A 13,847-nucleotide genomic window follows, 5' to 3' on the forward strand; every position below is an offset into this window, starting at 1 on the left:
GTTGTGACTGTGTACCAGGGAAACAAAAAGGCTAAAAATGAGATAGTTGGACAATGTCACGTATAATATCCGCAACTTGTGAAGTACAGGATAGTGCGTCAAGTCAAGGGACTAAATTATATGAAGACTCATTGTTAATGCGCACGAGGTCCATTGTTGAGAAGCCCAAAGTCCAAACAGAGCTGCGTTGTTAGGTAATAGAAATAATTTTTAAATCGTTCAATAACTTAAACCTTCGAACCATTTGATTAGAGCCCCCACTAAGTTTCTAGTCAGAATAATGCGCCATTTGCATCATATTTGTTAATAACATATAAAACAGTGATGTATGCTGTCCCTAATTAAAAATTCCACTCGTCACTTTCAAATACATTAAAATGTTTATTAAATTCCGATTGAAAATAGATTTTAAACCATCAATTTCCAATAAATTAAGACACGAGAACTCTTATAACGTTTTTGACTTAACTATTATTTGCAAGGGAAATTCCATGATTTAACCGAGTTATAATTACAAACGATATAATAGCTCTGTTCGCGGTAGATATCCTGAACATGTTCTGTTGCCAGATTTATGCAGTGTTTGAAACTATGCGTTCGCGGTGGTAATACAACATGTTCAGGATTTAAAATCCTGTGTTCATGGAGCACAGATTTCTAATTCCGATCGCGTTCTGAATACGTCCAATGTATTCTCGGACAGTAATTTTTAATCTGTGACTTAACCTATGTGATTATTGTATTAAAAAAAACGTGGTAGTTGACTTACAAATATCAAAAATAAACCTTTCGCCAGTTAATTATATACCCTTTATTCTTCAAGATAGTTTTGAAATCAAATTATAATTTTAGATGTTCATATATCGTTCGTGGAGATATGTATGTTCAGAATATGTTCTTAACAAAGCATGCGCATTTGACACGTCCGGAAAATATTCAAAATATATTCGGAATGTGTGCAAATTATCTACCAATAGCGAAGCTAGTCATTATAATCTAGTACATTTGAATATTCATGAATATATTTTTTTCTCTTCTCTTCTCACTATCGACTCAATTCAAAGTTAATAATAACATTCCTAATAATAAAAACTAGAGATATTTCAATAGGAAAAATCAAACTTTTCAATTATCAATTCGAAAATATTAGTATCAAGAATAACATGGACAGTCTTTCATAAATGGTGAATGATAACTATTATTCTAATTATAGAGAACTCACCTTTTGCAGATCCGTAGCCTAAACAGATCCCTAGAAACATCAACAGTAGTCCCTTTATTGGCATTTTCACAGTCAATAACATATTAAGCACAATAAAAGTTATCAACACGGATATTCGCTATTATTCTCGATACGGTTATCACACATAACTCGCTAGTCGGTCAAAGGATGCAGCGTTTTCTTTATCTGAAAACAGAAATATATGTTAGTTTTTGGGGTGAAAGCATAGATCAATTCGTTGATATAAAGGATTACCGGAAAGTAATGTCGCTTCGCAATATAAAATTGAAACGAGTACATTTTATTACGTATTATTTAGTATGAGAGACCACGTCAATCTTGTAACACGAATTTCTTTATTGAATTTACTGATATCATAGTGTGTTGGTGTCATTTATTTTAAACCCATGTATTAAATCACCGTATGTTTCTCGAAACAGATCCATTTTGATACTGGTATGTGATTTTTTACATCATGGGTTACAGTGGGAAGTGAAAATAAATTGATTTGTAAATATGTCAGATGTGGAGTAAAAGGATCAGCTCCCCTAGTCATCAAACAAAGTTATGAAGTTAAACATAAATTATCGTTCACTCAACATACATTTTCTCATTTATATTACTTCAATCGTCTATTTTGTTTAAACGAACAGTTCATATTTATCGAATTTGCAATTTTTTCAATATAATATATTTTAATATCTTTGTTCCTTAGCTCAGTACATCTCAATTTTTTTCTCAATCGAAGTTTGATATATTGAGATGCACTTTCCATAAGGTAAGCAATAATCATTCCGTAGGACGTCGTTAATATCGATTCAAACAGATTCATTCGCAGATTGGTTACTTTGTACCATGTGCTTGAATGGCAAACGCTTTTAAAATATGAAGTGTTGCCTGCTCCTCCATTATATTGTTAGGGCGAATTTATGGAACTTTGCAACCGCTTTCACCGTTGTTTCTGCTTTCGAGTGCTTTCATGTTAGGTAAGTGAACCTGTGTATCAATACCAATGTAAAATGATTGACTTTCAGTTGGAATGCACGTTCCATCATATACAACGAGGAACATCGTATGAACTCTCACACGCAAAACGCTTTTTCTAGTAGCGTCGCTATTTTGCATACTGCGTGCTGCTTTCGGTATGCGTAGGTCAAGAAATATACGTGGGTACACGTTCTAAACCTGAAGGTTGTCGCTAGATATCGATATATCATTCACTACTCGTATTCTACCTATAATGCTATGTGGATAGTCCGAATTTATTTTAATTACACCGTATTCATCAGATCTTTTACTATCTATTAGTTTTTCCAACTTAATTTTCCATGGATTATGATTGCTTAAAGTCATGTGAATGCACTGATTCTCCAATTGATACCATAATTTGATCACGGTATATTATTTCTTATCTTGGGGATATTAATCTATTTCAAATATTTCATTGCCTATGTAAATGTCGAAAAGCTCAATATTTATCTTGTTAATTAATGTTTGTTCACTGTGTCAAACCTACTGCCAAATATTCCTTACCTATGTAAAACTACATTAAATTGATAGATAGGTTAACATATTTCTTGGTGTTTATATAAATAAAAAGTAAAGATAAATAAATTTTCCATATATAAGTTTTTGCAACTTTTGTCTTTAAATTTTGACAATTTTTTGACTATAAAGCATTTCTCTCTTTATAATATTAAGTATATTATATTTTCTCTATCTCTGCTGAGAAAATCGGTATTCATTCTATAGATACTATAGTCAGTTTTATGAAAAGGAGAGTAATAAAATAATCAAGCATTCGTCCATAGATGTATCACTTCCTTAAGTGAACAGTTGAAATATTTTTTATGTTATATCAAGGTTGGTTTACGGAAATTCCTCGAATGTATGACATGTCTCTGCTTCTACTTCTACTTCTACCACGTCTAAGCACGTTGTTGTCTAATATTGTTGCTCTTTCTAATATATAGGATTTAGAGAGATCGAAATTACCTATTCTGACCTACAGAACTTTCTTCTTTGGTATTAACGAACTAAATAAATATCGTGAAAATTCTTGGTCGCAACTCAACCCTTGCGAACCTTAGAAACTTACAGCATACGGATATTGTTTTTTGCTATTCATTTCACACTGAATTACAGATTATGTTTTATATACACTAGGTCCAATACTCAGGTTTTGAGATAGACAGATAAAATCAAAAATTTGTACTTGATATGGCTTTATTGTTTTCCAAAATATTAAAATCCTTACACTTTTGCATGCGTTTAAACCAATGTCCAAGCATTTGTTGCATTCCGATTGAGTTACCTCCAAAACATATGATTTGAACTCATTAACTGCTTCCTCAGGTGTGAAAAAACGCAAGCTATTTTTGATATGCGGGAACAAGAATTAATTGGGTGCGGCGGATGACCCATCAATTCGATGAATCAATGACTGTTCAAAAACGTTTTTGTTTGAACTGATGTGTCAAAGGACACATCTTACGCAAAGACAAATACCTACAGAACATAATGCAGGAACAGTAGATGGAAAGAAAAGCATCGGCAAGATGAAGAAATCCTGGCTCATAACATAAGAGAAAGGACAAATCTCAGCGTTGGAGAATTGTTTCATATTGCCAACCTTCAATAAGAAGATGGCATGAAAAGAAGAAGATGTTGTATTCTACGATTGGTTTTCTTGATTTTTTCGAACACTTCTGGCAAACAAATGATCGTGTAACATTTAGAATTCACAGTTCTATATTGCTCTAATACAACATCGGTTGGATTTTTCTCGTCTTGAAAGACCCATACAGACGACTGTTGTTAAGTTTCGAGTGTATATGCATAGATCCATGATTTATCGCGCTTATAGACTTCTTTAGAGGGGCCGCAATTGATTTTTTCAGCATTTATTCGTACAAATCGACACAAGTTGTTTTTGAACGATTGTCACAATTATGCGGTATCCAACGCGAACAAATCTTCTTGACAGCCAAATGTCGAGTATCAGTTTACGCACACCATCAATGTTTTCTGGCACAACAGTCGATTTTGGAGGATCTCCATGAAATTAATCCTGCTGCGAAGTGCGACCTCGATTGAATTTGGAAAACCAGCAAAACACGGTGACTTGAGGTGATGTGTCATCACCAACATTCGCAACCAGTTGATCAGCACATTGGTGTTGATTCAGTTCACGTCGAATATGATGGAAAAGCATCATAACAATAAGTTCGCGATTTATTTTCATTCCGTTACCAAGATAAACGTTTCAAGTATGTACAAATAATTCAAATAGCACACGTATGAGTAAGTTCTCCATTGAAAATATCAAAATTAATGATGGCAATATCAAATTTGACATATTCACATCATTGATGCCATATCTCGAAACTTAGTAGCAATACTCGTAATTGTGTAGAATTCACAATAATCTTCAAATATCTCGATCTAAAAGTTTGAAATAAACTCACAAATAACAATTGAATTATTAACATGAACCTCTGATTCCTCTTAACATTTCCATTGAATTCATAATTATATGAAATTGAAATTAACTATCATATAAATCTTCAATATTTCGTTAAAATCGAGAGATGAGTCCAATAATAACAAATCAACTAACTAAATTAAATACAGACATCGTCTCTGAGCAATGAAATATTTGTTTGAAATACTAAAACTTGATCCTGAAAGAAAGAGGAAACAAAAAGTTCCAATTCCAAATCTCGTGATTACATGTGAGTTCTCAAATTTCTAATAAAAATATTATGTAACGCATAATTAACTTGTTTAAATACATCGCTTACTCCTAGAGAGAGAAAAAAGTTTATATACAAGCAAAATTATTAGAGCATGAAGGTTTTACGGATAATAATACAGAACAAGTGTCATTATTCAGAAAAAGAGAGTGAAGAATTCTTGAATGAAAGAATAACTGTTTTTGTTGCAAACGTAAGCGACAGCGAAACAAGAATCTTCCATCCTAAAACAACACGTGGTTCTATTTCTGATAGCAGCTCTTGTACAATTACGTGAAATACATAGACATTATCCAAACACACAATCTATTCTTATTTTGAAATAAATCTGGATAGAAACTTATCTTTATTAAAGATAAAATTTTCTTGATAATTGAATTACACATTTATTGTTATTTTAAGCTCTTTATATCATTAATATTTTTTAAAGGTCTAGTTCTCATAACGCACAGTTTTTATTGGTTCCATTTTTAATATGAAATTGTTTCACTTTATTGCAATTGGTATGAGTACTATAATAAGAGAAATATCTAGTGAAATTCGACAAATATTTTCCTTTCAAGACATAAAAGCCATTCCCGCGAATTTACAGCGTTAATTGCATTGCAAGTTTATATTTTTGAATAACGTTTATTGTTGTCAAAGCTCAAAATCATGTCATGCTTTTGAAGAGAGAAAAAGTCAATCCTATCAAAAATATATATGTGAAATGAGAACCAAGTTATATTATGATATGCCTTGGTTGTTGACTTCAACGAGAAAAGAAGTGAGATCTAAATAGGTCAGTCCTTAAATTTATTTATAAAAACATAGAATATTATTTCTTCTTATAAATTAGGTTGATATATTGCAGCCTAAGGTTTGACTTGGCCAGTTCTCATATACGAATTATTATGTTCGATGGCTAGTTTCTACCTGCAAGTCAAATTTTCTGAATAATAAAATGAGAAACGATAAGAAACAGATTTAGAACTTGCGGAGGTTATAATATATGAGTGCTTAAGAGAGCTAAATATCAATACTAAATCCAAGTTAATAACGTATTAAATATAAAATTCAACTATACTCTTAGTTATAAGTACTAAAACGGAAATATTTGGATGAAAAAAATTAAGGTTTTTATTCAACTCTTTACAAATACACGTGAAGACCTTAAAATCCACAGAAAGACCAGCTGCCATAATTATTTATTGCTGTAACATAAGTAAAGTGTTACTAATAGAAACAATTAAGTTAAAAATTATAATAAAACGATAACAATTTACCAGTTTCTGATTTATTTCTTCCTATTAACCCAATTATCAAACTACATTCCAAATTTGAACTTTCTAGGTCATCTGGAACTACTTTAGAGTTTTGATGATGATGTTAGGTCAGTCAGTGATAAAAATTACGATTTTTGAACCTTAATCTCAAAATAACCGTTTGAGATGTGTTCATGAAATTTGGAACACATATGTCTCTCGCAAGTTTCAATATATTAACCAAATTCGACACGTTTCTGTAAAATAGTTTTCGAGAAATGAGTGGGTCAAAAGTGGCTCCAAATGGTTCGAGTAATATCCCACACGGTGCTGCTCGCCAGTTCTGTTACTTGAACTTAGCTTGACTTGTTACCGCGTGTCTTGATGTCTACAAAACTTTACAGGTCACTATGTGAAATAATTTTTTTCCAATGTCCCCTCATTTTGGCACTCCTAACAATCAAAATTGTCAATTACTATCCCATTGATTTAGATAATCAGTGACATCTTTTCGTAGATTACTGCATCAAACCACGACTATGTTTGGCGACAAATTCCTTGACGAAGTCGGAAGTAGAAATGAAAAAACGAAATGGTTAGGATCATACCGTACATTTTATATGGTATTGCTAAATTTTTGATGATAGAATGAATATGAATTACAATATTCTAAACCCATTCGGTGATACTCAGTTTGAATCATAATCATTCCCTGATACAAAAATGCTAAGTGGAAACAACTATACCAAAAATCGAAAAATTCTCAATTGTTCATGGAAATAGTAGATGATGTGCTAAAGAGGAACTGGATCAAGTGGGTTGGAAGACATGTGAATTAAAGCTAAATTAAGTAACCGTGATTAGTCCACACAATAAGAAAAATAGAAAAAAAAACATACTAGTTGGATGAAATTCGATGTATACATGGACTACTACTTAAGAGAGGTCGTATCATTAAACAAATCAAATCGAAAAACCATAGCTTACGAGCAAAGGAAAACGTTGAAGAACAAGAGTTGTAGTGGACACAATTCTAAAACAAGCCTAACAATCAGATGGATAAAAGTCATGAAAAAATTTTATTGTTAGAATTTCATCTTCAATATTTTAATTCCCTACGGTGAGTTCTCAATCAATATAGAAAATAATTAAATAAAGTTCACTCGAACATCGAAATAATCGGATAATTTGTTCTTCCAACGTGATTCTTTTCACAACTTTTGATCGCTGTTTCCCTATTTTCACGATGGTACGGAAATAAACTTTTGCAATTATATCAATAACATATTTTGTCCAGAAATTATCGGTAACTTTGAGGTTATGGTACGGTTATTCTTGAAAATATGAGTTATTGAAAACAAAATATGCATCAATCTAAACTAAAAATTCAGATTTGTGAAGGCATAAGCGTTGAAAATACATCATGCTGTTTGTCTGTTTGTTCATGTATCAATTTTCGGTTTCATGTTATCCATTTAAACCAATTACTATCAATCTGTCAGTAGAAAAAGTCTCTCGTAGTATAAAAAATATATTTCATTCAGACCTCTGTACTTTTTGTGTTAAATTCACTTACGTCAACATTTCTCGTATAATAACATAATATAATAATCAGTAGAAATATACCATCATCATATTTATCAAAATATAATAGTGATGAGCTGCTCAGAAATCTAGGAAAGAATAAAATTCTGTCTATTTCTAGGAAGAACAGTTGGTACTATATACATATCTATACCTTAAAGCAAAAATAAGCTATGTTCCTTTCTGATTACTTTTGCAAAACTGAAAATAAAGTTTTTATACGTACATAACTCTAGTAACGAAGCCAATGTCTTTTGATATTTAGGAATTTTATGGTCTGTATCCTTTGTAAAAATATCCTCATTCTTGAACCTGTTTTGGATTTATATAATAAGATATGTATGGAAAAAGCACCTTTGAGCTGAATTGGACATAGAACACAGTTAAGAACCTAATATTTATCTGCTTACTGAACTTTTTTGACTACTGTTAAAATATCTTCATTATTTTCTGTAACTCAACATTCCAAGGTAAAGAGAGGAAAAAATAAAACAAAATAGCTATATTGTACTTATTTATTAAAAAATAAACATAAGAGCAATTCCATTAATCGTTTTCCCGATCGTTGCTCCGTCGTCTGCAACGTCTCGAAAAAACACCCCTGCCAGATGGTAAGTTGTTATAAAATGCTACGTATTCTTGAGGTACAACATCTTTGCTTGAGTAAGCTTATAAAATCTCTCTTTTTGGCAATGGAGATTTCCTGGTGATTATTGTATTGACTGTTCAGAACTGTACTTCCCCAATGAATATCGGAGGGGTTTTTGAATTTTTTTGGAAGCTAAACTATTTTACCTATAGCCAAGTATGTTTCTCCCCAGTTTTTGATTTAGTCTTATTTCTTACAACAGTTTTGTTTAAGGATTCAATATCATGTAATTCATTATATATGAGGTGATGTACGGCAATGGTTTTTTCCTGCTTGGTTCAATTAAAAGTTTATAGTCACTAAGTGCCTGTATTATATAGATAGAAAAACAAACTCTTTCATAATTAGACTCCTTGTTTCCAACAATGACGAATGGCGTACTTGGTTATACAAGTGAGATGGTAGTGCCCCAAGTTTTCTGGATTATACTATCAAAACTAGGAGAAATAACAATAACTATGAAGCATCAAGATAAGAAGTAACAATTACATTCACACTACCTGTTAAAATTTTTCCCAACCCCATAATCCATTTATTAAATTTCTCTTTTATTTTGTCAAGTGAATGACGAAACAAAAATAATAGTGGCCGTTTGTTTTTACTTTATACAAGCTTATATTCATATTTTGTAGGAGAGTACAACAAGTTAAAACTTGTATGAACCGGCTGATTTGTTTATTGTTTTTTAATTGTGACTTAGCCCTGTGAGACGCAAGAACGTGCTGTGATTTATACATTTTGAACCAAATTATTTTTTGTTAAGTTCGTATGCACTTTGTTTTTGTTCTGGCAAATTTAAACTATATTGATGCTTTAATCACAAGTCTTCATAGTCTAGTCAAAAGTAACCATACTATTGCTGCCGAATTTAAAATACCTCGACGTACCGTTGACTACAACGGGAAAAAATATGCATTCACCTAGAGCTTTGACGATAGAAAACATTTGAAAGAGCACAGCCACTGAAGATAAACGTATTGTATTGATTGGAGTACGTTATCAGCGACTCACGAGTCCAGGGATAGTGACTCAGATCAATTAATCTAGGATTGTATCTTCAATAACTTCTACAGTGAAAAAGAACTGGCCTTTTTGGAATGGTGGCAGTGAAGAAACCTCTTTTAAGTCTTTTAAGGGTATTATGGAGTAATTAGTCAATTTTTGATGTTTATTGGTCTAATAGCACGTCAAAGGAAGAGAAAGAGCGGATGTGACTGTAAAACACGGCGGAGGCTTGCTAATGGCTTGGGAATATTTTAAAGAAGGAAAATTGAAAGGCCCCCAAGTATTCTCTGTGCTAAGAGTATTTGAAAGAATTGGAAAGGAAGAATCTACTGAAAGTAATGATTTGGACAGATAAGTCAGAAAGCAGTATCCTACATCCATTCTAAATCTTTTTAATATCCTGAAAATGGAATGGGACCGAGTAGTCGACGATAATTTATCGAAATTATTACAGAAAATTCAAAAATTTTGCACCGAAATATTAAGGGGGTTACATAGATGAATCAAAAATTCAAATATGTAAAAATTGAAGATTGTAATTTCATTATTCTTATCTATATATGACCTTTAAAAGGTAAATATCGAGATCAATCGTATTTTTTTTTCTTATTTTTAGTGTATCACGCATTTATAGGTAGAACGGTAGTCTACGTCAATAAGGAAATATAATAATAAGAACATTTAATTTGGGAGTTACTACTGCGCTAATGTCTTTGAAACATGTAGTATAACATAAGCAATTCAAAGTAAGGGTGTCATTCTTTTTTATGTTGTCTTCTCAAGTATAGGTGTCAACATTTATCTTTCATATTCTTTTCTTCAAAATTTTCCTTCTGATATGTTTGTATTTTTCCATAATTCAAAATCAAATCTACTGAAAATTTCACATATAGTGTTACATTTCACAAAATTTCAGTCGTCACACCTATGCATTCAACTATAGACTTGATATTATTTTGGCGTCGCGACGATCCCATTGAATATCCATTCAATGAGAATAATAGGGTAAACGTGGTATCAAGGCGACAAAATCGTATCATGTTGTTAAATACGACTCTACATTTTGTGTCCGGCAAAGCGACGCCTTCCTTATTTCGTCGACGCCTAGACGGCGTCGGCGAGTTTCGTCTAAACATGAATGGATGAAGTTGCTTAAATTGCACTTGACACAATTCTCACATTCTGCATACAATAAATAGTGAGATGAATATGTTCGTAACTACTATGAAGGGATATAAAACACATTGGGAATATGTTATTTGGAATATTATAGAAATCCAAAAAGTAAATTTACCATAAGATTTTCATAAATGAACTGCAATTTGTCGAAATCATTCAATTGTAGACACATCTTCCATAAATCATAATAACAAGAACCATAACTAAAATACTAAGGGTAAAAGTAGAATAGTAAGATATTGTCGGTCATAAAAGCCCGGGTAGCCCCGTTGTAGACGCCTCTGTCTCTCTATTATTTGCTAGCTTTGCTTCAAAGCCTCTCCACTAAGTCAAATCGAATCCTATTATTTTTCTCTCTGTGTTGATGAGAACATAACAGTTGTAGAAGATGTGTAACCTTTATTGTATTGAAAATAACCAGTACTGTCTGTGTTGTATCTATGATAATCGATTTTTGAATGCCTTGCGATTAGGGCTACAAGAATATTTACATCCCCGCTGCTTAGCTGCAATATTTCTGCCACTTAGCTGGAAAAGTTTGTCTCATTAAACGAGATCTATGCCTCTTTATTTTTCTTCTTTCCCACAGTTTCAATTATTACCCAATCTACGAGTAAGAGCTATGTCAGCCTTCAACCTTGGCCAGCTTCTCGGAAATTTCATTGCCCTTGATTCCCCTATATCCAAGGTTTCAAAATATCCCTACCACCCCATCTCTAGTTAGTTCATTAAGTGATTTGTGAAATTCCAGAATTAGCTTTGATTCGGTGGTCATGTTTTGTAATGTAATTAGTGCCACTGGGTTGTATTTACAGATATGTACAACAATGCAGTAGGCTGACCCGCGGTGAGTGTGACCACTAGCTCATTCTAGATAACAAGAGTGGAAATTATTCATAATGAACAAAGGAATGAAGCAAGAAAACTGCTTAAACCTATAGTTTATAATTAACATGGAAAATATAGCAAGAATTTTGGAAAGACAATGGATGTAGAGTAACATAAACATAAATATAATAAATTGAAAACGGAAATTGATATAAGTGAAACAAAAGTCATATAAGAAAATAAACTGGGAAAATACCAATATTATGAAGAAATGGAACATGAGGTCAATACTTGATGAAGAGTGTCGTTCATTAAAGTTGTATTAGAGGATTAGTACTTTAAGTTTGAGGATAAAGATACTAGAAACAAGGATCGAATGTATGGGTTTTTCAAGACGAGCCAAATCTAACAAAAGTTATACGCGCACGAAGCATATCGAAGCAAATGGTCGCCTGTCGGAATAACTGGGCATGTCGTCACCGTTCGATTAGAGCAATATGGAACGATCAACTCTGAATGATACATTATCATTCGTTTACCAGAAGTGTTCGAAAAAATCGGAGAAACCATTCGCAGAAGACGAATCATTCTCCACCACGACAATTCTAGCTCTCACACATCAGCTCAAACAAAAAACTGTTTTGGACAGTCAAAACATCGAATTGATGAGTCATCCACCGTTAGTCCTTGTTTGGCACCCAATGATTTCTTTTTATTCCGGAATATCAAAAAAAATACGAGGTCCACGTTTTTTTACAGCTGAAAAAGCGGTTGGTGCGTTCAAATCATATGCTTTGGAGGTAGCTTAATCGGAATAGAAAAAATGCTTCGAGAATCATTCAAACGATTAATCTTAATCTGAGAATGGAGAATATTTTTAAATATTTGTTTTCATTTGTCTATCTCAAGCTGTAGCGGCCCGCGTATACCGAATAAAACAAAAAATTTCGGGAGAAAGTATCAATATGGATGTCGAAATGATAAGAATAACAACTATAACTTATCGGATAATTAGAAGATGAGAAACAAAGGAATTTGAAAATTAAATAACCTAAATATAATATCGGTAAAAACTTAATGTGATAGGATAAAAAATAACGGACACTGAAACAACTGAAAATTGAGTTGAAGAAACGAATAGGTAGAAGTTGAAGGAAATAATTGACAAAGTCTGTTGGTGGGGGTTATTGTAAACTGAAACCAGTGATGAGTATTTACTTAGAAATATGAGGAATATCCACAAAGTGAGTTTCGTTGCCACCTGTCTTTGAAATTATATGGTAACATGTTTTTCGGCTCGTCGTCATCGTTGACCACCAAAGTAAAGAAGAGATGAAAGTTGTTACGGGCGAAGTCTAGGCTGTCCACACGAGGATCAAATACCTCCCAAATTCCTGTAGGAGTTTTTATTTTGTCACAGTCATACTTTCTGATAGTAATTATGGGCGCTTCTTCTGTATTTTGCGGCGCAATTTCAAGTGCCTTGATTATTTGGTCTTGTGGTGAGAAATCAATAATACATTTTCTGTTCCAACAAACGGTTTTTTAAGTGTCAAAATTTGCTTAGGCTCAATTATCGATTCAGTTTTTGAATTTGTGGTCAGAAAACTTCATGAAATGATCAGGTATCATTTCAACATTAATATAATATTAAAGATATGCGGAATGATTTCATTAAAAATACTTTCTTATTAAAAAATTCAATCGCTACACAGTTTCACTCTTATATTCGTGATTATAAGAAAAATAAATTTAGTAGATATTTGGAATTCTATAAATCATAAAGATATTGAAAGGAGATATAATCACTTCGTGAACCAATATATAACATAGATAATATCGAATTTCCATTTTAAATAATAATTAGGAAGGAAAATCAAGTTATACCTGAACAAATTCACTCATGAATGTGAAATTTGATCGTTGTTGGAATACAAAATATAATTTTAGCATCAAGCCGACAAACAATTACGAAATCGACCTGGTAAAGATCTATAACAATATGTTAACTCGGTAAAAATGTTGAAATGCGTCATTCTCAACAGTGCATTGAAAAGTAATAGTTCAACAAAGCGCGCAATATAAACATTATCATAATATGAATCTAGTAAAAGTGAAAGGAGACGAAAATATTATTTACGCAAAACCGTAACAAATTTCTTATTTATCTATTAGTATTAAGTTGAGCAATATCTCTTATTTTAGATTAATCCTTCCTCCTTTTGATTAGATCATATACTTACGTAGTAATATGAAACTTAGCCAGCGAGATAATCAGTTCAATAGATTATTTAAAAATGTCACAAAACATCATCATAACACTTAGAAGCATTAAGAGATTATATTTACAAAACAACGTGTCGAAAATATTTTTAATTGGT

The 13,847-nt window shown here is 32.2% G+C and overlaps 1 protein-coding gene across 4 annotated transcripts in view; it reads right to left on the reverse strand.

Annotated features, from left to right (window-relative positions):
* LOC130440785 (mucin-2) overlaps positions 1-13,847 on the reverse strand; it is a 572,992-nt gene that overhangs the window by 511,343 nt on the left and 47,802 nt on the right. For all 4 annotated transcript variants that reach the window (XM_056774114.1, XM_056774112.1, XM_056774115.1 and 1 more), the window contains one exon: positions 1,223-1,408. In XM_056774114.1, coding sequence (XP_056630092.1) covers positions 1,223-1,304 — 82 coding nt within the window. In that variant the 5' untranslated portion in view covers positions 1,305-1,408. The remainder of the gene's footprint in view (positions 1-1,222; positions 1,409-13,847) is intronic.

The sequence above is a fragment of the Diorhabda sublineata genome, chromosome 2, assembly GCF_026230105.1.
Source record: "Diorhabda sublineata isolate icDioSubl1.1 chromosome 2, icDioSubl1.1, whole genome shotgun sequence".
NCBI lineage: Eukaryota > Metazoa > Arthropoda > Insecta > Coleoptera > Chrysomelidae > Diorhabda > Diorhabda sublineata.